The sequence below is a fragment of the Lethenteron reissneri genome, chromosome 23, assembly GCF_015708825.2.
Source record: "Lethenteron reissneri isolate LAM-NWPU_2019-01 chromosome 23, ASM1570882v1, whole genome shotgun sequence".
Taxonomy (NCBI): domain Eukaryota; kingdom Metazoa; phylum Chordata; class Hyperoartia; order Petromyzontiformes; family Petromyzontidae; genus Lethenteron; species Lethenteron reissneri.
This window is the reverse complement of record NC_083801.1, coordinates 10313102-10338785: the sequence shown is the minus strand read 5'-3', so window position 1 is coordinate 10338785 and position 25684 is coordinate 10313102. Positions and strand designations below refer to the sequence as shown.

The 25684-nt window shown below is 44.1% G+C and overlaps 1 protein-coding gene across 1 annotated transcript in view; it reads left to right on the top strand.

Moving 5' to 3' along the window:
• LOC133345951 (contactin-associated protein-like 2) overlaps positions 1 to 25684 on the top strand; it is a 144276-nt gene that overhangs the window by 74930 nt on the left and 43662 nt on the right. Inside the window, 8 exon segments of the mRNA XM_061557101.1 lie at positions 2917 to 3187; positions 4450 to 4599; positions 9286 to 9457; positions 13702 to 13808; positions 15499 to 15618; positions 20169 to 20372; positions 22056 to 22212; positions 24677 to 24804. Coding sequence (XP_061413085.1) covers positions 2917 to 3187; positions 4450 to 4599; positions 9286 to 9457; positions 13702 to 13808; positions 15499 to 15618; positions 20169 to 20372; positions 22056 to 22212; positions 24677 to 24804 — 1309 coding nt within the window.

Genomic DNA, 25684 nt, shown 5'->3' with positions numbered 1-25684 from the left:
GCATATATTTAAGAGCTTGTTTACGTATTTATTAAATACAATTTATTTAAAAAAATAGGTTTTCGTAGGCCAATATCGTTATGCATGATATTTGCTATTTTCCAGTATCTCCAGAACGTATCCCTCGCGAATAAACGAGAGAATATTGCACTGCACAGGCATCCCTCTGCAGGGACCCCTGGTGGTAGCCATTGGACTTCTGATATGTAATTCATCACGGGCTCTTAATACTGTGGGGGAGCTCTTAGTCATTGTATTGAGCCCAAGATCTGAATCGTACACAAATATCGAAGCGGTTAGGATGAGCTTTTATGCTTATTTTTCGTGATAAACACTTGATGGTAAGATGTGTGTGAGATGTTGTTAGTCGCATGTTTATTTATTGATTTACTTTACCAAAAAGAGCTTTAAAAACACTGGCTGTAGCACGGGAATCTACGTAGTGAATAATTTTGTGTAAACAGTCGTGCCAGATTCTGACGCCAGTGTTCATGGGGTCTGGCTAAGAGCTGATCCCATATGCATCGGTGCGATTTGGTGGCAACAAGACTGATGCTTATGAATAAAACAAACATGGGTCATTGAAATATTGTGTGGAGGTATTACAAACAAGAGCAGCAATTTGTGCCAGTTGTGTATTCCACAGGGTTGCTATAATGGATGAGAGTGCCTGTTATATTAATGACCACTCATTACGGTTGATGCATTTGAGTAGCCTTTGGCTTGAATTCTGGTCACTGGTTGACAAATGACTGCACGGTAACCCGACTCCAGATCTCTTTGAGGCACAACGTACTGTTAGCGGTGGAGACGAGGCCCTTTCGGAAACATGTCTTGCATATCTTGTGGGCTGTGTCGGTGACTTTATTAGCTGGTGTGATGGATCTTGTAGCATTCAACTGTGATGGCCAGAATGTTTGTTTTGCCACAGGTTGTGTTGGCTCGGTATCACTCCGTGACCCTTTTTCTCACTGAAGACATTTTTGCCTGCCAGAGTAAACATTTGTGTGCACGCGCGCAACATGTTTCCAACCACTTGTCAATATCCTCGACTGAAATTTGTAATGCATTATATTATTTTGTCCCGAAACTATTATTTGAAACTACTGTATTCGAGTGTATTGGTTGCACCATGTTTAAATTTTCATTCCAATTTTGAGTTGTACATGGTCTAAGATCAATTCTCAGCGAACGCGAGCGCCAAGTGATATCTCAACCGGTCCTTGCTCCCCGTACGTTACTGAACTACAATGCCCAGTGCGGTGTCGTATTGTCAAACGATTCCCCTGAGAAGCCGCGTTCAGATGCCTTCATCCAGAAATGGATTGACAAAGGACATGCGTATGTAAGTACACTGAAAAAGAGCGATTTAGCTCCATGGTCTTTTCCCAATATAAATGGATTGACATCAGTAGGTTCCCACGGTCAAGATAATGATACGATATATGAATAGGTTAGTGGTTATTGCACTTTTATTCAATAAAGTAGCCCGTAGAGCGAATGAACCTAGTCGTATTGAATTATTAGTCCATTGTGATGGAGCCTGGAAACAACCGCCCATGTTTGTGTGAGTCTTTGCATATCTCTCTGAGACCTGGTTCTGTTATGACAATGTACTGTCATTATATTGTCCTGATGATAAATAGCACAATTAAGTCGTTTCCCTCCCCCCACACAAATATATAGAGTACAGTATTAATGATAAGATTAATTGTGCTCCATCTTCTTCCTAGTGATACACATTGATTTAACAATCACTTTCTATAAATAACACAATTAAGCAGTCTTATTATTTTCCAAAAAGTGCGATATTAATCCAAAGATTAATTATGCGTTATCTGCAATCCTAGCAGAGCACATTTATCTTGCATCGCCATCCCCCGTTCTATACGAACAATGTTGTTTATATGATAGCAGGCCTGATGCCTCTGCTTTGAAAAAAATTACTTCTTCGTTTGTAACAAGCTGTGCATACAACACAGAAGTCTAGAATGCAATACAAAGTAATTTCAGCCCAAAAACAGTCTACAAAAAATCCGTGTTAAAATTAAAATGACATTATTTTTTAGGCATCGACAATTTCTGGAATGTGAATAGGCATTCCAACGAAGCTCTAACCGCATTGCTCTCACGTTCAAAAAGGCAAATGTTTACGCATAATCTTGCTGCGTATGCCTATCTGACTTCAGAAGCGTACAGCATATGGTAATTAAAATCAGCGGGAAATGCACTATTTTGGCTTGAACCATTTCACAAAGAGAATTTGATTTTATGCTGATGCATTTAAATGTATATATTTTTAGCACATGCTGCATTTATTTAAATGAATTGACGTCTTGTTTGAGACCTGTGTGCACATTAAACGGAAGCTGAAGATTTAATGTATGCTAATTGAAAGTATAAAAAAAACGATACCCAGAAAAAGTTTCAAAGGCTTCTGCATCTGCTGCTCCGATGAACAACTCTCCAGAGCTAGGAACAAAGGTTCAACGAGAAGTTTCTGCTTTTCTTCGTAAATTATGAAGAAAAACCCCAGCGACATAAATTCTAAGACATGCTTAATATAAAAATGCACATCATTACCCACATTTGAACGTAGTACCAAATCGTGTTACAGTAACCGTGTGCACCAAATATCATTTTGTGAGCATATTTAAAATGTATTATGTATGCCATTCACATGTATTGCACTGTGTCGCTCCCCATCTCATCTACAAAATGTTGCCTCCAGGGTAAGAAGCCGCTCTTGAGCGTGGTGGCTCCCGTCACATCCGAGCAGCTTTCTCACTCCCGCTCTCCATCTGTCTCTTCTGCCCTTCGACTCTCCTCCCGTTTTACTTGTTCCCTTCGGCTCTCCACCCCCAACCCTGCACACCGCCCCCTCCCCCCCACGCGTCATCTCCCGTGTGCCCTCAGGGGAACGTGTCCTTTGCGTGCGCCGAGCCGCGGGTGGTGCCCATTACGTTCCCGCTGCCCGGCAGCTCCCTGTGGCTGTGGGGGCCGGCGTGGCACGAGGCGCTGTCCGTGGTGCTGGAGCTACGCACGTGGAGCGCACGTGGAACGCTCGTCTACACGGCCTTCTCGCCCGCCGGCCCGCGGGCGTCCTCTCTGAGCATCGGCCTGGACGATGGCCGCCTCACCGTGACACTTTTGCAGCCGGGCCGCGACGCCCTGCACCTGTCTGCCGGTGTGTGCGTGCGCGTGTGGCTGCGGTGGCGGTGCGCGCATGATGGCTGCCATTAGGGAGGACGGTTAGGAAGGTCAATGGATGTGGATGGGTGAACAAAAGCTGAAAGGCGTGTTACACACTGGGCGTATATTTTTTATACCGCCTTCCTAACGATATCTCGAGTGGACATGATGTGACTCATAAAACTTAATGTCTCGATTAAATGACTTGTCAACAAGAAATTGGCGCAAGTCATGGCTTTAGTGGAGCGGTGGCAGTCTTTGTGCCATATCTGTGAGGTGGGGCATGGAGATTGCCTCCTATTACGTGGGCTTTATTGGACAGATTTGGAACGTGGAAAAGTCGTGTCGTGTCATTGTTGTGGCCCAGCCGAGTAGCGTCATTAACACCTCAGCAAATAAATAATATATATCACTAAGTTAACTCGCTTAGAAAGTTCACCGTGTGAATACAGGGCCAAACACAACTAAAAATGTAGAGTCAAGTAATGGATGCTTCACTTTGAAATATTATATTTTGGTTAATTTCGGCCAGAAGGTCTACATATCAATACAGTGTCTCACAACATTTTAATTTAATAGTATTTAGTCGATTGAGAGAGCCCAGTGGGATTTATTCTCTTTTTGTATAGGACAATGTTATAGTTTGGGTCTGGATTAGATGGATTGCATGGATTCTCTAGTCTATGGAGAGTTAAAATTGAAGGCTTTTGTACCCTTTGTTATTAAGTGAATGTTGCATGAGCTGTGTGTGATTGATCATGTTTGTTGTGCAAGTATGAACAGAGCGATCGGCACTGTTGCGCACGTTTTTCTTATGCTCAGTATCAAATACTATTCAAACCAATGTAAGCATTTCATTTGTTACGTTTAGTGGAAATTGAAATTGAACTACAGCAAGATCAGCTAAATAATATACAGCTATGGAATAAAGGTCACATGCTAGGCACTATTTAAATGTAAGCACATAAAAGCAAACCGTTCCGTTTTTTTTTTATTAAGAACAATTGTTTTCAATGTGTGATTGGGAGCAGTATTTTAAATTATTACATTCTCATTGTCGAAGATAACGTTATAGAATTAATGAACCAGGTACCTCCCAAGCAATTTTTGAACTCCATGTTTTTGTATTTTTTCTATACTCCAGCCCCTGAGCATAATTGCGCAGCGAGATGGCGTTATGCTGTGATTCGCTAAACAGAGTTACTCATTGTTTACTGCATTTCCACTCACCGCTTGCTTCGCCCATCCACAATGCAGGCTCGGATCTGAACGACGGCCAGTGGCATTCCGTGAGTGTCTCTCTCCGGAGGAACTTTGTCGGTGTGACCCTGGATGGGGACGAGGCATCTGCCATCCAATCGTACAACCCGCTGGACATATTGACGGGGGATGTTTACTACCTCGGAGGTAAGAGTTGATAGTGGTGATGAGGGGCAGATGGTAAGAAAGAGTATGCGGGAGAGAGGACAGACACTCGGGCATATTGTTAATCTGTGATTATTGCTTTCAGGATTGGAGACCGTCTGTTGTGATGTGCCCTTACTTAATTCATTCTTCTCTCTAGGAATTAAACAATCACCTCGTCCAGTGATGGCTTGAACGAAAACAAAATTGTCCAAGTGCAGCTGATGCAAGTCATTAAACAGCTTTGACTGCCTTGCCTGACAGTGCCATGGAAACTGCAATGCTCAATTGCCTGCTCAGGCCACACTTGGTCTGGGGAATGTGCAAACGCAGATCAGATGACTTAAGTCCCACCCCCTTGGGCTTTGCTACTTTGTGCTGTCATCAACTCATGGGTGGATCTTGGCGATTGTCTTGATGAGTTTCTGAGGATGGGGCTCATTTAGCAAATCCAGGTGGCTCTAGTCATAGGAAACTGTAGTACTCTTGCACTGGGTATTGCATTGTTTATGTCTCTTAAACTGTTGTTGTCGCTTTCTCACCCGATTCTAACCCGATTGCACTACCCGTGTCATCTAAAGAGACAAATTATTCATTTAGATATTTCACAGAAAAGTGCTACCCTTCATATAGAGAACGGTCCATGGAAGCAGATATGATAAGAGATACATATAATGTTCCTTCAAGTGACCTCTGGTCCACACACAGTAGCAAGCAGAACTATGCTGCCCGCCCTGCGGGTAGGACAGGAAAACGAATATTTTTACTTAGCAAAATTAAGCGCGGAACCAAATTTAATGTGATGTGTGTTTTTTCTTCTATGCAGTCATTGGTGACACAACCGAAACCATTAACTCCCTGAACTTCACTTTAATCCCAGATGGCTTCCTGGATCTCAGCAGCGCTAACTGAGCGCTCTAACCTCTGAACCACTGGATCACATCTAAGACGTCCCTTGTATTGTCACTGCTGGGGACTGGAAGTCTGCTGCACTTTAGTGAGAGCGAGAGTTGCCGATGGCAATGAATGCTTAAATAAGGAGCAATTTGTCACTGTGCCCTTTGTGGTCCGTGCAGCTGGCAGGGAAGACTTGGGCATAAATACTCATTTATTAAGCCAAAATGGATGCACGGCAAAACAGAGAAGCCCACAGGACCAGAGTCGAGCCAAAACGAGAAACCACAAAGCGAAACACACGACAACTTAGCTCAAAGTCAGAATCTTTCACGGCGCCAGTCGAAATTTGGCGTTGTCCAACAAGCATAGCTGTGTCTTACGTGGCACGTGAGCGATTCGACTGTACCAGCACGACCATACACTGAGCCGCCCGTGGCCGCTGATGGATTGGAGTGCCTACCCCATGGCAGGTGTGGCAGTCTGTGTTGTTGGCAGCACGTCTGTTTGCATGAAACCGGGACAATTGAAATATGGAGCAAAGTGGATTAATTTGTTCTTTTTTTGTATTGTAAAATGTGTTCACCGCACACACCAGGACATAAGGTAAACAGCTGTTATACATTTCGATTTAAAGCTTTCGTGACTGCAGGGATTCATCTTCTTGGTTCTTTCGGTCAAGTCACGTAGAAGGAAAATATTAAAATAATAAAAATAAATCATAATAAAATACAATTCTCACGACGTTTCGGCCACAACGCAAGCAGCCGTCCTCAGGTGAAGAACAGGTGTGTCGGAAAGACAGCGTCTGAATGAACACCACCAAGCGTGGCAGCGTATATTTAAGCTGGGTTAGGGGAGGAAGAGCGCCTTGTCAAAGGTGTTATACAGTTGCTGCTGGATTATTGTCAAGTTGGGGTGGCACGGTGGCGAGATGTTAACTCCCTCGTCTGGTATGCAGGAGGTTGAGGGTTCAATCCCAACCCTGATACCTGTGCATTTGGAGTTTGCATGTAACTCTCCCCGTGGTTGCAAAGACTTGTATCCGGGTCCTCTGGTTTTGCCCTCCAAATTTAGAAACGTACGTTTAGAGTATTTGGCTGCTATACATTTCTACATGATAAGCCACTTTGCTTTTATGTATGTATGTTGAACGTCTTTCGCACTGTACCTAACCAACCATGCTAATCAGAGGTGCTATCATTTGTGGCCAGGTCGCTTCTGAACAAAAAGATAAATATAGCTCAGTCGGCTTTACCTGGTAAAATGAAAACAATTGTTGAGTTTAAAAGTTGAATAATGTGTTTACTTATTTATCGAGTCAAAAAGAGGTTTCAAACGATGAAATATATACAGCATGTTTTATGTTTTGCTTCCATTGCCAATTCCTGCAAACTCCATAACAGTCAAGTGCTACATTGTGTGCTATGGATTTTCAAAGGAATGTAAACTACAATGAATTTGAAAGCGCATTTAAAGTTATTTAATAAATAGGTCATGTGATGTTACAGTTCATGGTTTGCGTAAAGCAGTGCTAAGGAATACAGTTTATAATGTTGATTATATGTTAAGATTATTGCTTACATCAATTAGGAGCCACATAATTGGAGATGCCGTAAGGATGCATTCAGTAAACATAGCCAAGCTACAATATACCAGCTTCAGTTAACTTGACCTTAAGGAGCAATTAGTGCTGATAAAGCATTGTTAAGGTGTGAGAGAAAAATAAACACGAAATAATGATGTACAACAACAAACTACGTTTTTTTTTTTAGAGAATGTCACGTTGGGTGCATTACAGATAGGCTTGGAAACACAGACTGGCACAATGACCATAAAAATACAAATTCTCTCTCAGCAAATCATCACCTTCTGGAGCTCTGCAGCAGATGTCCAAGTTTATAACAAACGTGTTGTTTTTCCAAATGAAGTTTACCTACATTTGTGTGTGTTTGTGTGTGAGGTTATACTGGGGATCGTTGTCTTTTTGTGTATGCGTACCTAGCATGGCACACGCACCGCGACGACGTCACCGCCACTTAGTGGTGAGCGGCGGTTGTCCCTGTTGTTTGTCTCTAAGTGTAGTGACGTAAATGGAGTCTCTGGGGCGCTTTGCGCCAGCTGCTGCCACCAGAGTGGAACTGTGCGTCTTGAGCCTCTCTCTGGCACCAGAGTGGGTATGGCATGGAAGCGGGCCCTAGGGGGCATGGTTCTGGTGACGGTCAGAGCAGGGACGTGCGGTCAGGGGAGGCAGGGGAGGCAGAGCCTCACCTGTCATACTCCAATGAAAATAGCTGGTACGAAAAAAAAGAATAATCAAATAAAAGAAATATTCAGATTTTTCCACTGCTCTGTGTTATAAATGTCATTTCTGTACGATTCAAATCATTTTTATAGTCAAAATCGCCAAATTTGCGGAGCTCCGCTGCAAATACAGGAAGAGACGAGAGGTGAGGCAGCGACGAGCTCAGCCTCCCCTCTGATTACGCAACCCCTCAGTAACTGGATGGAGCGCGGTGCAATAAGCGCGTGCCTGTTACTATCTCTCTGTGTGTCACCAATGTAATGTTTGTAGACCCCTTCATTTCATGTCCTCGCCTTCCATACTCTATGTAACTTATTTCACGTATGTGTATAAAGATATTTAGGCTCGCTGCTCTCGTCATGAAACTGCAATGAAAAAGTACCAGGGGAGGCTGCTATCACATCTGCCTCACCGAGGAGGGTGTGTCAGACACGCCTCCCTCCGTGAGGCCACGCCCCCCTCAGTGTGTGAATCTGGCTCTGACACGAGCCAGTGCCTCCCCAGCCATTGACCTCACCGAACGTCAGTGAGTCAGAGAGAGGGCAAGTAAGGACGTGACAGCCTGGGTGGACCCGAGAGGGCACGTGACCGGGACAGGGTAGCGAGGGGGCCCAAAGGGGGGCTTGAGGGACACGTGATGCTCGGTCGAGAACCTTCTGGGAAGCCAAAGGTGGAGCGAGGCCACGCTCGGGAGCATAAAAGGGAAGTCCCGAGAGCAATCGCGGCTGTCTGTTGAAATGGAACCCGTCGGTGCTACGTCTGTCTCTTCGATCTTCAGTCTTCGGTCTTTACGCTCAGCATCGTGGGTCAGGCAGTGTGTTACTGACTGACCCGGTTATGTAGTTACCCCGTTGTGGTCTAGTTAACCAGTGCACGTTTATATAGTTACCCTGTTGGGGTCTTGTAATAAATGTGTTGCCTCCAAGTTCAAGTGTGTGCCTCCATAGAACCCACTATACATGTATGTAGATGTGTGCATTCATACGTGCGCATGTATGCGTGTAAGTATCGTGTGGAGTGATGACGCAGTGATTAGCACATCGCGCTATGAACCCAGCGACCTGAGTTATATCCCTTCTCATGGCCAGCATCAGTGATGGACATTGGAAACAGACCTGGGTCAAACCAGCCTTACATGACTGATTGTTTACCAGGTAAGGTCGACTGAGGTATATAGCACTTTCTTGGAAGCGACCTGACCACAAATGACAGCTCAACGAAGTGGCTCATCATGTGGAAATGTATAGCAGACAAATACTCTACACGCATGCTTCGAAATGTGGAGGGAAAAACCGGAGGACCTGGAGAAAAACGCACACGATCACAGGGAGAGAGACATGCAAACTCCAAATATATAGGCATCAGTGTTGGAATCGGACCCACGACCTCCTGGATATCAGACGAGGGAGATGAAGCACTTGTCTCAACGGCCTGTGTAGGCTAAGACAAGGGATCTTTGTCTCTTGCGTGTGTTGCGTGGTGCTGGTCAGGATGTCCGGCAGTGGCAGCGCCAGGACAGTGCCGGGCTCCACACGGCTCGTTCCTCGGCTGCCTGCGCTCCGTACGCATCGCCGAGCAGGACCTGGACATGAGTCTCGTGGAGCAGGGCATGCTGGGAAATTTTACCGGTGCACAACTCAACACGTGCGGCATCCTGGACAGGTGCGGACTGGAGCGTGCCACGCATTCGCGTGCTTTCTGTAACGCTTTGCAACACGGATTTGTCCCGTGTTGTTGTTTTTTCACGAGTGTGTTTTTATGTACGATGACATTTGATGAGGGACATGAACATTTCAGGAGAGAACTACGGACTTAGGATGTTTGGGTGCCATGGTGGCGAGAAGTTAAATACCTTACCTGATATACAGGAGGTCGTGGGTTTGGTCCCAACCCTGACACCTGTATATTTGGAGGTTGCATGTTTTCCTCAAGGTCGCATAGACTTTTCTCTGGGTCCTCCGGGTTTTCCCTCCACATTTAGAAACTTGTATTTAGAGTATTTGGCTGCAATACATGTCCACGTGATAAGCCACTTAATTGAGCTATCATTTGTGGCCAGGTCACTTCTGAAAAAAGAGCTATATTGCTCAGTAGGCCTTACCTGATCAAATAAAAAGTTAGTAATAGTTAGTCTTAGCAATTTCCAGTTGAGTGTTTCTATATCTGGAAAGAAACTGAAGTACCTGGAGAAAAGACATGCTCAAGGTGATAACACAAACATAATCCAAAGTCCATTAAGTTCATTTATATTCTGCCATCTACTACATAGCTTTTATATCTGCAGGTTGGCTGTTTTACTTAAACATAATTATCCGAAAAATATGTGTAAGGTCTGGATCACAGGCGTATATTGCCATGCCTGCCAATTTTTGCGTGCATTTATTATGCAAGTGTTTGATCATTCATCAATTTCTTCATAATTCAGCTCACATTAGATGTGCAAATTTAACTCAAGATTCTGAAACTGTTTAAGTGGTAATAATAAATAAAATCCACATTTGCCACAAGCAACTGGTAAAATATTGCAAGTAGAATCGGCTCAAAACTGAACACACCTCAAACGTGTGTTTTTCTCAAGATTGCGGTGAGTAGATAGAAGGGGTCACTCTTTTTTCCTGGCAAGTTTTACAGACCTACGTGGCGCTTCATGCAACCTTTCCCTTAAACACAATAGCTGATAAACAATATATGACATTTGCTTCTGACATTTCAACTTGGAAGCTCTTATGCAGCCACGCGGTTGGCTGCTGACGTTTCCTTGCCCCTCATTAACAGAGGGCACTTCACACGTAACTGATATCAAGGCCAGCATACCTCCCCAGAAAGATTGCACATGCAAGCGGTGTGCAGAGATCACATCGTTTTTTACCGCACAGACCATCTGTCTCTGCCCAACATGATGTATGTGACAATATACATGATGCTGGGTTATTTCGGTGAACAAAAAAAAGATTGTATACAACGCTTACGCTCGTAAGCCTTGGGTGGAATAAAGCATAACAAAAACATTTGAACAATTAATCTGGATTTTCGCTTCCAGATTATATGAAATCTGATTAAATTGAGATTCTTTTCGGTGCCATGAAAGAGGGAGAAATACAATTTACAGTCATATAAATGCTGCCTGATGGGCTTGCATCAGCTCTCTGATGTTTAAAATTCAATCTGCAGAGTTGAATTGTAATGGCCGTCCGATAGATGCGGCCACCAGGGGACTTGGCAGCCATGCGCCCGCTCGCCCGCACACTTTATTCTGGTGCCCGAGGCTCGTGTGGACGTGACATTCTCAGTGCCTCGGTGGAGGGTTTTTTTTTATATATATAACCTTAGCATTGCCTTTTGTTGGCAAAAGTGATATTTTAGTACGTTGACTGTTCGTGGGCTTGCAATGTTTTATCTGCTTGTGTGGATGTTTATTTATTATGTAGGCTCCGCTTGCATGCGCGTGTTTGTTGTGTGTGTGTGCGTGCGCGCGCGCGTGCACGTGCATATTCCTCATTTAAATACTTGCGAAGGAACGCTGTTCGTTGTTAATAAGTCCATTTTGAGAATGCCATGTATATTTTTGCCGTGCGTCGGCGAGGTTAATGAGACTACGAAGAATGTTATTTACAAACCTTATTTTAATTACGTTTCTTCCTTTGTCATTTATTTCTTTGTAACCTTTTTCACAAGAGAATATTAGTGGCCAGATTACCAGTAATATATGTAGCACTCGCGTGAACGGCTGGATTTGTTTAAAATCATTCATATTTGAAATAGAGGGCTGAAAGGAGAGCAGTGTCGAGATAATGCCAAAAGAAAATAATGTGTGCATTTTAAATTATTAACTTTGCTCAGTGAGCTCTGTTACCATTCTAAACACATAAACTGATTGAAATTGGACGACGAGTAGAATATTATCATTTCAAAATCACGGTGATTGGAAAGATTTCAGTGTGCATCCTTTGAAGGTTTAAGTAGTAATTTAAATTCATTACGACTGCTAAAGAACGATGATTATACTGGTCATTGGATGTTTCACAGGAATGTGTTACAGAACTGGCCCAGCAGCTCAGCATTAGAGACAGCGGCTCGCCATCAGAAGATCATGAGCTCAAATCTTGTTCGGACTTAACTCGGCCCATAATCCCTGAGGGGGTTGATACAATATGTAGCACTTTGTGGCGAAGTCAACAGTGGTTGTTTTACATGTCGATTTTCCCCCACTCGAGGAATTAATGTGAAACGTTCACCCCGTGGTACTGTGAACAGATGAGCACCACTCCAATACTCGGTTGAGAAAAAAACATCACTCTTTGGATGATGATGATGATGACGATAATGATGATCTAATTTTAAATAGAATACATCAAACGTAATTAATTAGTCAGGAAAACCAAAAACCCAGTCTAACGATTTGTTCTTAAGGAGGGTCCTGTTAAGGTGTGTGGGTAATCGCTTTTAATGTTTTTATTTTATTTATTTGAATAACTCAAAAATACCGAAAAATGCCCATACATGTGAGCGGATAACTATTACAACTTTGAATAGTAAAAGTAGGACCCTACTTGTCGGTGCTACCTTCAGGCACCTCACTGCCCTGCAGGCAGGTGTCATGTAGACATAATGGGCCTGTGCACAATTTTCCAATCTCGCCTCCAAAGCTCTGGGGTTTTAGGCTTGTACCACCACCACCATCACGCATGGCAGCGTGACCAGTGGAGGTATTAATAACAAATGTGACCAGACACGGTATTGGACAATTCTGCAGATAAAGTTCTCTCTATAAGGCGGGCCAGTGTCCCTCTCATAGACGGCAGTAAGAGATCATCGTCACACGGTCGTATATAAATAGCACTTAGATGTTTACCTTAAAAAAACAAGAGTCGTGCTTTTAGCACGACGGACGTTATTTAATATTTATTTTGTATTCAATAACGTCACACCGCTGAAACTCTAAATCGCTGTTTATTTTTTTATATGAAATAATCTACGATAATAAATATTGCTGAAAGCAAACATTGGGCTTAATGAATTGATGTGGGATTTTGATTATGTTTTACAGCAGGAGATTTAAAAAAAACACGATGACTTCCAAATGCTACTTGATGTTGCAAATTGCACCGTGGGAGCTGCAGGGCGTTGCCTGCGACACGGCTGACAGGTCTAAAATGAGTCATTCGGACAGGTCTAAAATGACTTATGCACATTGAATAGCATAGCAACAAATGCTAATTTGCATATCAGCGTGATAAATGGAAATGAAGCACAGGAAATGAATGAAGAACTTAACAAAGGAGGCTGCAAAGTTTGGCTAATGATAAATGAGGAAAACAAAGTAGTGTATTGTGCAGTATAAAAGGTTCACTTATGAAACGGAAACAATGTTTGGAGGAACATGGCTGAGAACACGATAGATCATGTACACCTCGGGCAATTATTGAAGGTGTGTTTACCGTGAGCATAATACTTTACCTTGATGATCCGATGCATACTGACATGCATAGTCAGTCACTTATTTAAATACAGATTTTTAAAATGTATATTCAAATTACAGTAGCCCATGTTACTTTTATTTTTGTCAATGTCGAGTAGCATTTTCTACTTGCTTTTTAAACATGTTCGGTCACATAAATTACAAATTCTCAGAAATCCCTCGCCTAAAATAAAATATTGCTTATAAATGTCCCCGAAATCACTGTCATTTACTGCAAGTCGGTTTATTTATTTTAAGCTACAACCTTAAATAATTCGAAAATTAATGAGACAATTAACGCCTGTGCTTCATGGTACACTTTTTATTTGGGCTATTGTGTCATCTGTGAGGAGCAGTGTGAGGGTGCTACGAAGGGAGAAATCCGGTGAGCGAAAGTGGAAGTGTTTGCACAGGTTTGTTGGCTCACTGTTTGTTTAATATTACCCAGGTGCCTCCCAAACCACTGCGAACACGGAGGGAAATGCAGCCAAGAGTGGGACTCATTCTTCTGTGATTGCGATGGCACAGGATATCTGGGAGACACCTGTCACAATCGTGAGTCTGTGAACACCTTCACACTCCATCCAGGTGTCAGAGTTGTGAAACGGGTGCAAGGTTGTTAACCGTAGAGTGCCAGAAATGTCATTTGCCAGTTTGGCAGTCATTAAAACCCCCAAAAACAAAAGACTGTTGGATATTCAGGTTTGTGTGCATTTGTCAAATGAGGTGCATTGAAGCGGCATTTATGAAAACGGGAAGAAATTGAACATTTTGCAGGTGTGTAGCATTTCCCCGCCACCGCTCGCCGCAGCCATGAGTTTGCTGTGACCCACAGTTAATAGCTTGCTGTGACTAAAACCTTGTTAAGAGGTGTGTCGCCAATTTGTATTTCATTTGCACCCTGCCGAGGTTCCATCTTAACGGAGGCTTCTCAACGTCGCGTTGGCAGTTGGTGTGGCAGGTGAGGGCGTTGTAGATGGTGGATTTTGGCATCTTGAAGGGCCCCTACGGCACTTTCGCTTTTACTCCGTAAAACCACCAATGGCACACCAAGGGCTGGCACCAGCAAGTTGCGCTAATGTGTGTATTTATAACACTTTGCGGACAATGCTGTTTCGTGGCATCTTTTCGACATCATGCTAGCGTGCAATTTTGAACATCAATTTATCAGCCTTTTTGTGTAATGTCACCCTGCGAGGATGGGACTCCGTGTGCTGTTGTATGTATTTATCACGACGTTTATTGTGAATACATTTAATCCACTGTGCCTGTGCAATAGGGATGACCCCATCACAATTCCCAGCAGGCTGCAGCACAGATGCTTACGTAGGAGTGCTATTGAAGAGCAGGCAAAAGGGTGTTGTGGATGTTTGCCAATTTGATTGTATTCTGCAGCCATTGACTGTAGGTTTTTTGTTTTGCAAACGCACATCAGGGTCACCGGTGTTTGTTGTGGATATAATTTGTATTAATTTGGATGAGCCATACTCAGCCCACAGTATCACAGATAAGATATTGTATTGCATTTGTTTACAGCCAAATGTGCCGCAGTTAAAACTTACAATTATACAAATGCGTTTGTGTGAACATAGTAAATTACATCGGTGCTTAGTGTGTTTTTGGACTTGCAAATACACCACTGTTGACGCAGTTCATTTGACCGACTGAATGAGTGGCAGTGAGCATCATTGACATCTCACTGGCAAATGGAGTTGCTTATATAACAATGCCGTGATGTGGAGTAGGACCGAATTTCACGGAGCGGTCCATTTCCCACTGAGTAATTATGTGATCGTAGTTTCATCGGGCGAGGGGAGTTGACACGTGCACGTGTTGGTGAGTTTGACATAGGAGGGCGGGAGAATAAACAACAACAACACAACAACAACAACAATAATTGTTTTTTTACCCTTCTATCTGGCAACAAAACTGACACCTTTTTTACAAGGAGTCATGTTTGCATAGACCACAATACCTGCAGTCATAATGTAAACAAAAAACACAACTCTGATAATGTGCACTGTCCTTGAAGTTGATTGGTCCACACCCGAGACAGCTTTCCTTAGAGCCTAGTCGCACATGGGTTGGACCAGATGACGCCAAAAGGCGCAAAAAAAAACAATTATCATATTTTTTACTGGCAAATGAGGTTCCAATGGTGTAAACAACAACAACAAAAGAGCAGCCAGGTGCCTGATGTGGCTTGAACTTCTCTACTGGCCACTTCCTGTGCGGTCCCCTCTAGCCGTGTTCGAGCGGTCCTGCGAAGCATACAAGCACCTGGGTGGCACGTCCGGCTTCTACCACATCGACCTGGATGGCAGCGGTCCCCTGGACCCTCTGCTCGTTTACTGCAACGTCACAGGTGCGAGGCCCTGCCGCCACCATTGTCGTCGTCGTCGTTAATAAGCGCTGCCTTGCAGAGAGAGATTCACGATGAGCCGCAGTCACATGCTGGGCTGTGGCCCTGCCTTCTCAGAGCAGAGGGCCAGGGAATCAGAAGACGGTCACTTGGAATAATGGCATCATTTTCCAATGTCGCACCAACAGAAGATTGATATTTGTAGAGGGAAAAAATATGTTGCTTTATAAATGTTTTTCCATCAGCAGATGTTTGGAAACAAACGGTTCTGGTTAATAACTATACTAGGTTTAAGCATTTGTGTTTGTAAAAATATTAAAATAACTATACATAAGTAAACATTTTTTTGATGCCAATTATTAATGAAATATCAATGTTTTTACACGCCACAGGCTTTCCAGGATATGAAATGTTAGCTTATCTCTGACGTAATGGCTCTTTGCGCCCATCTCTCACTCTAAATCAGGACCCTTTTATATAGTGTTGATATATTAAGATACAAGGCAGTGTTCATGAGCATCATCATCAGATATGTTCTATCCATTTCTGGATAAAGACCTCCCCGAGTCGTTGCCATCCCTCACGGTGTTGTCATGCAATGCGCTATCCAGCTCCTGCACCCGTCGAGATGCAATGCCTCTGTCTCCACGGCGGTCATACCTTCGGGCGTGCACATCCTTCACTTGCTACTTCATTGTCAGATTCGACAATTGGCCATCGTCCCTTGTAGTGAAGTGTCCTGTATATTGTACTATGTATGTTGAACTTCTTTCACACTGTACGTAGCCAACCGTGCTAATCGGAGGTGCGGTGGAAGGACACATTCGCTTGCTTTCCTTAAGAGTTTGTGTGAAATCTCTCCTTTACATTTGTGCTCTAATCTAATGTGCTTCTCTTTCTGTCTCAGTGTCGTTCCATGCATGCTTTGTGCACTTTTCAGTTTCTATTTTATTTTCTTTGTCACTGTTCATTTTTCAGATTAAATTATTTTCACGTAATATGTACTGATAGAAAACTATATTATTTAAGCACACTGGTTTGTTGTTTTTCATTCCCAAGTGCAGTTTTACAAAAGTGCTCCAACCTTCTCACACTTTACTCTATTTCATCAGATTGATCCCAGTCCATCATCAATAATGTTCATAGGCTCACATACTGTCATAAATTTTCCAAACTTGTCCCTCCAACAAATATCTTCATTGGTTTGGTGAACTTGTTGTACATTTATTTTGTGTTTACTCATAAATTATCTTGAGCCCAGCTTTTCCGCCTTGTCTTATTCAGTTACTGCAGAATATTTTATATAGTGACAATGTCATCAGCAAATCTGAGCTCGTTAATATTTTCACCGTCTATTATTTTATTTCTCCAACCCCAAAATTTTCGAAAATATATTCTAATGTTATCAAGAATATTTTTAGGGTTTAAAAAATATAAAATATTACCCACATACATACCGTGAATCAGATTCTGGAAAAGACAATTGAAAAAAATACCATTATCCCTCGCTTTTGTAGACTATTAAAGGAGCATTTCACTCACAATTTGATGTAGGTATCTCACATGCAATGGATGGTAGTGGTAAATAATGATAGTCACGTGTCTTTACACCAATATCAATGCAGTGTCCCATAAGTTTTACTTGAAATTGTGCCCTAAGCTGTGAGCTGTGCTTTCCATAGAGTTATTTAGTTTTAATTGCCCAGCACCAATGATGCACGATCCTCACTGTGATCAGCATGACAAACCACACTTGTCACTTTTCCTACTGCGGTGTGGTACACAGTAGGCAAAGTGACAAACATATATAAATTGCAAAAATATTTAAGTAGGAATGTTTGAAGTAAATCACCGCCTCGTGTGAGGTCTGATGTTCAAACACATACTAAAGTTTCGTGAGTGGGGCACATCATTATCTCCTTGTCAGTGTAAACATTCCTCCGTGAAATATGCCCACTAGCAATCAGCTGCGTTTGCGTGCACTCCTGTTTGACTAAAATAAATACACATTCGGCTGTGGTATCGTGGTTAGCTCACTGGACTTGCATTCCAGTGGTAACTGGCACTGTTTGATCCCGTGGCGCGGCAATTGAAAACAATGGGCACGTTTCTCAAATCCTTATGCAGTATACATGGGTTGACCACAGTTAAACAAAAGAAACGATGTTACCAGGTAAGGCCCACTGAGCTTTATAGCTCTTTCAGGAGCGACCTGGCCATAAATGATAGCTCAACAAAGTGGCTTATCATGTGGAAATTTATAGCAGCCAAATACTCTAAACGCATGTTTCTAAATATGGAGGGAGAAACTGAAGGACCTGGAGAAAAATCCAAGCGACCTACTGTGAGAATATGCAAACTCCAAATATACAGGCGTAAGGGTTGGGATCAACTCCCAGACCTCCTGTATACCAGGTTTAACTTCTTGCCACCGTGGCGCCCCAAACAGTTAGTTGATCAGTAGGCCACGTGTGGGTACTTTCACTTCTTCCAAGATGGCTGGCCAGGCAAAAACAGAGGGGCACTCTAGAGCTCCCTCTGGAGGGAGGCCCTTCCACCAGCAGGTGGCGTGAGTAAGCAATTGCGAGGCTTCACCTTTACATTTTTAGTGATTATTGCTGAAGGGCAAAGCCACAGCGGAGTGCTCGGGTATGCTTTAAGGGGTCAGATTTCCGTGCCACAGGGCCAATTGCAATGTTAGCTGCATCTAGCCTCTGTGGCCCACACCCTCAATGAAACGAATCAACAAAAGGAGCGAAATTCTCTGACTAAAATGCCCTGGGCTGCAGCCTTTGGTTGAGTTGAACCTTGGTGCGCCTTACACACTTAGCTGCTTCATGCTGGATTGAAAGACAACAACTCCACGGGGTGGTGTGGTATTGAGTGTGGGGCTTTTGGAAGGATGAGTCTGGACTTGATGCATATTTATGAAGGTGCATGGAGAAAATGGATGCTTGGGTTTAATCTGCTTTGCACTGCAGCATCCAGCCACTGAGGCGCACAACTTTAACGTGGGCAAAAAAAAAAAACAGATACGTGAAATGCAACTCTCTTGCTGATTGCCATTCAGATTGATGCCAAAGAGCAAGTGGCTTGCTATTGTGCACATTTAAAGAATATGTTTAAATCAACTAAAAAAAGTTAGACTATGGGGATTCTATCCGTGGAAATTATACCGTATTTTTAAATAAACTCTTGGGGTCATGTCGAGGTGAGCCCGTCTGTTTTTTTTATATTTATTGAAAATCTTTGCGTTTGGGTGGATCCATTCAACTGAAACGTTGAGATTAATTAAAATGGGTGCCTGGATTCACTTAGCCGCAGGACACTGGCAGCGATAATAGAAAAGCTTTTAGCACAAAATCACCATAAATTACGAGACAATACGTGGACATTTATTCTCGGAGATTGAGAAAAGAGGAGACAAGCGATCCCGGATGAATTGAGTGTGATAAATAACCACATCCTGTTGGCAGACAAGCCTGATCACACATTGTACACATTATCAGCTTCTATGTTGCCATTGATGCAACATTTACGAATGCTTAACACACCTTGTGCGAAATTACATTTCTACAGTGCAGCTCAGTTTTCAGTCTGAGACCCTTTGTAGTGATACCAGTTTTCATTGCATTAGTCATCGTGTCCCCCATGTTTAACCAAAAATGTCGTGCCATATGAATGTACAATTTAATGTGGTTAAAATTCCACATTCCTTTAATGGAATGCAGCTGCCTCATAGAAAAATTATGGGCTGAGCTTTCTAACCGCAGTGCTACCTGGCCAGAATATAGCTTTATTACTCTCTTTTATGTTCCAATATTCCTAAAATACAACCGTCTATTTTGTATACATATTTATGCTGCGTTATTCCTATGTCTGTTTCATGGGCGGTAAGCGCTTATACGGTACAGTAATTATAGTTTTGTTACAAGCTGCTCGTTTTGCTGCCAATTGCCAGACTGCATGGATGTGCCATGTCTTTGAGGAGACCGCATGACTTGAGCCATCCTTTATTTGGCCTTGGCGCAGGGAGGGGAGAGTAGAAACCCCAGCGTGACTCTGCCGTGTATGTAGCTCTGGGATAGTGCACGCTACGGACCCGGCAACCTCACATTGATTCCCGCTCACAGCTCAAATAAGTTGGGAATATCTGATCCAGTCTTGAGACCTTCCCTAGGTCGCCTCAACCTTTTGCACTCCCATCGTCTTTTTTGTATTGTTTGTTATTGCAATGTTCTGACCCGCCCCTGCTGGAGATCTGTGAGAAAAAAAGAGCCACGCACTTCATCGGATTCCTCCAGTAGAAATACACATTCTCGATTCTGAAACGAGTAGCTGGTACGGCAAGTCAACATCAGCACTGGGGAGACAAAGGCGGCCAGGCGTAGCGCCGACCGAACCCCACCGAATCGTGAGCCTTGATAGATGCTCAGCGACAGCACTTGCCTCACCAGCGAGAAAGGTTCCACTGGGGGGCGGCGTGGGGGGGGGGGCTTTCTTTGCTATCTGTGCTGTGCGCGTGTGCCCGTGGTGCTTCCCGACCCCGACAGAGGAGCGCGTGTGGACCGTGCTGGCGCATGACGGCACCGACGAGCGCCGAGTGCCCGAGACGAGCACTGCGCTCGCCGCCTTCGTTGCTCGATTCGTCTACAACGCCAGCTCGGAGCAACTGTCCGCGCTGGTGGAGCAGGCTGAGCAGTGCCGGCAGGAGGTCGCCTACTACTGCCGAAGATCGCGTCTCCTCAACTCGCCCGGTGAGCGTCGCCGCGCCAGGATGGGACTTGCCGGACGGTCGGGGCGAATTGATTTTAAATAAAACTGCAGATGATTTACCCCATCCCTGTTTTGTCTGCAGCTCGCTTCTCTGAATCTATCTTTTGTCCACATTTCTCTGATCGAGCTCGAACTCTTATCTATTGTTTATAGCACTTCTATCATCTCACTCAGAGTTTGTAATTTGCAAGAGGAACTCAAAAAAGAGATTTCTGCTTTGGGCCCCCAATGGGCCCGCACCACCAGGTTGTCCCAGTGTGGTCTTTGCAGGTTTAGCCATGCACTGAATACATCTTTCTCTCCCATGCACTTGTGCAGGCATCTTCAGGAGTTTCAGCTGGTATCACGAGTCAGTGTGACAACCTCCGTGCTAAATTGCACCTTAGTGTGTTTCACTGGAGCAGTGGTGTTCTTGCTGTTCGTGGAAAATCAGTCAATCGATCAATCTTGATTTTACGTGCCAATATCGCCCTCACTAAAGTAGGCATCAGTGCACATTACAATGGAATGGGGATGGTCCAGGGGGCATGGTGCAACAGCAATGAAAAAAGAGAAACCCGTCACGCCCTCGGTGGCCAACACCGACTGTGCAAAGCAAATAGAAAAACGAGCAACTGTGCACAGCGAATTGCATAAACGAGTTAAGCAGTAAACACAAATAAATGAAATACATTTAAAGTAAAGAGACCGTTTTTTAAAATGTATATTTTATTTTACGGAAAGGCAAGTTTGAAAAGGAGTGAGGAGGGAGGAAGGGAGCAACAATTTGATAATTTCTAGGACTTCATTTCAGCCCCCCTCTCCCCCCATCGATTTGATACTGTAGTGCTTTCCATTTAAGGGGTGATGCGTATGCTGTCTGTCCAAACAGTTTGCCCACGACTGATTTCCCTTCAGTCACATTGAAAGCAGCGTCATTGTAATTATTGAATCCAAGTTTGATTCGTAGCCAAGCACAACACCCGTGGCAAATGGTATCTGAACCTAGCGTGGGCCTCCCCTAGATTAACTCAGCCAAAAATGAGAACTCGATACAGAAATGTGGTCAATATAATTAAAGGGTAAGACCAAAGGCAAGCTCGACATGATGCTGGCCTTACTACCCCACCGTGTGTTCTCCAGACCGTTGCTCGCTAACAGCAATGTCCCTGACGTTCTCGAACGGTAAGTGGGGGAATACACTTTATTGAAACAAGAACACAAACCCACGTTGACACCGCTTGTCCTGCCCAGGGCCGGATTAAGGCACGGGGCCTTTAGGGGCTGCAAGCCCAGGGGCCTCTGCCAGCTGGAGGACCTCCAGAGATTAAGTGAAAAGTTATTTAATTTGTGAATGCTGAATTCCATTTATTGTTAGCCTTGTAAAAATAAATTTTATTTTTCTTTAACTTTGTTTTCCTTAAATTTCGATTGAAAGCTTTCGTGACTGCAGGGATTCATATTCTTGGTTCTTTCGGTAAAGTCACGTAGAATGGAAACATAATAAAATAATTATCACGACGTTTCAGCCACAATGCAAGCAGCCGTCCTCAGGTGAAGAACAGGTCTGTCGAGACGACAGAAAATATTACTGGGGGGGGGGGGGGGGGGGGGCTTACATTACCTGTAGCCCAGGGGCCTACAACATCTGAATTCGGCCCTGGTCCTGCCCACCCTGCGTGCAGATGGGCCTCCCTTCACCTGGTGGGTCAGCAGGACCAACGAGCGGCAGCACTACTGGGGCGGCTCCAGCCCGGGCGTGCAGAAGTGTGCGTGCGGCGTGGAGCGAAACTGCACGGAGGAGCACGTCCACTGCAACTGCGACGCCGACCGTGACGAGTGGTGCGTGTCACCTCCACAGCCCTGGCTTGGTTTGAGAGTGGCGATGGAACGGTGGTGGTGTTGTCTGGCTGTGTTGGTGGGTGCGCTTGCTTTCAATTTATTTTTACGAGCCCCCTCCGTGGTGAGCATGATAACGCAGCCACCTTTTTATCTTCAGCGCCAGAAGTGGTGGGGGTTTTTTTTTTTAGAGGCTGGCAATTGCTGGTCATAACACACAAACGAGAGGAGCAATGTATTTCTAATTTTCTCTTTCGCACATTGAGGAAATGTTCTTAAGTGCCTATTTTAACGTGCAGTTCAGACTTTTAATACTGCAGAATATCGTATTTTGAGGCTACGCGTGAGGTTAATGACGCTGTAAGTTGGTGTCTGCGTGCGCTGTGTGTGGAGCGGCTTGCGAGTTTGTATCATGGATTCAAATGAACTTTCTTCATTTCTTTCGTAGCACTCTGCTTTTATCATAAGACGTGATTGTGTTTATTAAAGTGCTGGGGGTGCCTGTGTTTTTTCTTACTTTTCCCATTCAAAACTAAATTAAAAATAGCATGAAATTCGTAACCTGTGGCTGAGCAGCGAAAGACAGATCAACACAATCAACTAATATATCTCCCATGATAATAATAAACGAATAAAAAAATGTTTATTCTTATGAAACACTAAACACTCGTGCGATAGTATACGTGTTATCCATATAATCAGCATCCATGAATGTTGATAAAACTTTGCACACACAGTGGTGTGAAGATTCTATCCATACACGTCTCATCTCGAAACCTTCCGCATATCAGCCGCGGCGTTGGCGACACAAATCGCATCAAGATTTCAGAGTCACGGGTGGTTATGCCCCTTATCTCGAGTGTACAAGTAATATATTGCCAACAACTTCAACTATGCAGTTCACACTGCTCTGTAATAACTCGAGCAATTGATTAGACCTTTGTGCACACCCCCCCCCCCCCCACAAACACGTGGGCACGTAAGTCTGGAAAATAGTTTAAACATAAGTTACATTCGGTAAAGTCACGTTTAAGATAAAATAAATCACGACGTTTCGGGCGCAACACAAGCGTCCGTCATCAGGTAGGAAAGCATGGTCTGCTGCTGAGGCAGACTGTTTTAAAAGGTTTAAAATAAAAGGTTTTGTTGCGCCCGAAACGTAGTGATTTATTTAATTTTCTACCTACGTGACTTTACCGAAAGAACCAAAGAGTATGGATTCCTGCAGTAACGAAAGTTTCAAATCAAGATTGATGAGTTACATTATGTAGCATACAGTCCAAGATGTGCAAACAATAATTATTATGCCTCTGACGTGGATGTAATGGAGTAATGCAATATGGCAAACACTGCAGTGTATAAAATACGTGGCAGCAGCAGCAGCGTTATATACAGGAGCACCGTAGGAATGAACAAGACGAACAGTAAGGGGCCATCCATTTAGTGCGTACGCATGGAGGGGGTAGGGGTGGTTAACCCAAATGCTTGCGTATGGGGGGGTCTACTGACAATGTACGTAGGCATAATTCGTCTACATTGGCTTTCAAGTGAGTTTGATAGTCCGGCGGTGGACTATCTGTTTGATTAAACACGTTAATCTTATATTCTTGGTTCCTTCGGTAAAGTCACGTAGAGGGAAAATAAAAAAAATATATAAAACAATAAAATTCTCACGATATTTCGACTGCAACACAAGCAATCATCATCATTTCACACCTGATGATAATTGCTTGTTGCAGTCGAAACGTCGTGAGAATATTATCGTTTTACATATTTATTTTTTATTTTCCTTCTACGTGACTTTACCGAAAGAACCAAGAATATGAATCTCTGCAGTCACTCAAGCTTTAAATCACGTTAATATTATTAATCCTGGATAGTTTCTGCGTGGATTAAATATCGGCCGTTCTATAGGATTCTGGGGGGGGGGGGGAGTGTGTAAAAAGTACGCGTGCGTACAGGGAGGGGTGGAGGGGTAAAGTTTTGACAGATTTTTTTGGCGTACCTGAACTAGAGGTCGCAACCGGGTAGCCGATACCCGTACCCTACCCGATACCCGGCCGGGTTTGCGACCCTGGTGCGGCCGGGTACGGGTAGACCGTGAGTCACTGGTGAGTAGCCGTTTGTCACTCATTTCCCAACGTCTTGTCTCTTCTCACAATTCAAGTTCCTAGAATCAACCCACCCGCGCCTGCAGCATGGCTTCATCCCAGAGGTCGCAATCAGGTACCCGATACCCGTACCCGGCCGGGTACGGGTGTAGGGTACGGCCGGGTACGGGTACCCGTTTGCGGCCCTGGTGCGGCCGGGTACGGGTAAGGAATCAAAACCCGTTTGCGACCTCTGACCTGAACTCAAATAGATGGCCCCTAAAACAGCGTGCAATGTGGATGCCGGTTCATCACAGTGTCCCCCGCCCCCTTCCCCGCTCTGTCCCCCCCTCCTCTCCTCTGCCACGCCTTATAAGGATGCACGATTCCGGTTGGCTGACGAACAAAGAGCACCTGCCGGTGACGCAGCTCGTCATTGGCGACGCGAACCGCTCGCGCTCGGCCGCCAGCTACCTCGTGGGGCCGCTGCGTTGCCACGGCGACAGTAAGCGCCCCCCCCCCCCCTCCTTGTGCCTTTCCCACCACGTGACGCCGCGGGTTGCATGCTGCTCGTCGTTAATGAACATTCCGAATAAACGGAAGTGAAAATCTTATTTATTGGTTCTTTTTTGGTAAAGTCGCGTGGGTAGAAAATGTAATTGAATTAAAAATAAATTATAATAAAAGCAAAAAAAACCCACGACGTTTCGATCGCAACACAAGCGGTCTTGTAGATCAACGTGACTTTACCGAAAGAACCAAGAATACGAATTCCTGCAGCCACCAAAGTTTTAGGTCGGTCTTCATCAGGCGGAGAGAAAATCGTAATTCATGAATTAAATTTGTGGCCACTCCGTCTCGCACATAAACGCCGCGACCCACATGAAATCCATCCTCTCGTTCTTCACCAAGCACCCGTCGTTGCCAAAGTCGCCGTAGTCATAAACAAAACTTTGATTAGCGCATCGTGTAGAGCTCCTCGAGAGGAATTGATCGTCGTGTCGTTCGCCTTCAACAGACATTAAATGACGTCGCAACGCAGTTTATGCGAGAGCTTATGGAATCCTGGGGTCCCGCCATAAGCTTAATTTTACTCGGTGCATAAACCTCTCGGCAGAGAAAAAAAGATTAACAGTTGTTTCCAATGTTCTTTTGATTCATATTTATATGTTTAGTTCCTTGCCGTAAACATGTGTGTGTGTGCGGCAAGTATTTATTAAATTTAGGGTGATGTGGTAGCCCAAAGCTGGAATTTTGTAAGATGTAATGCAGCATAGTAAATCGTTGACATTTCTACTTAAATTATCGGTTCTTTCGAGTGAGATAGCTGCACTTGGCATTCAGGGCTTCGTATATGTTCTCCTTCATCACGTTGTGTTTATAAG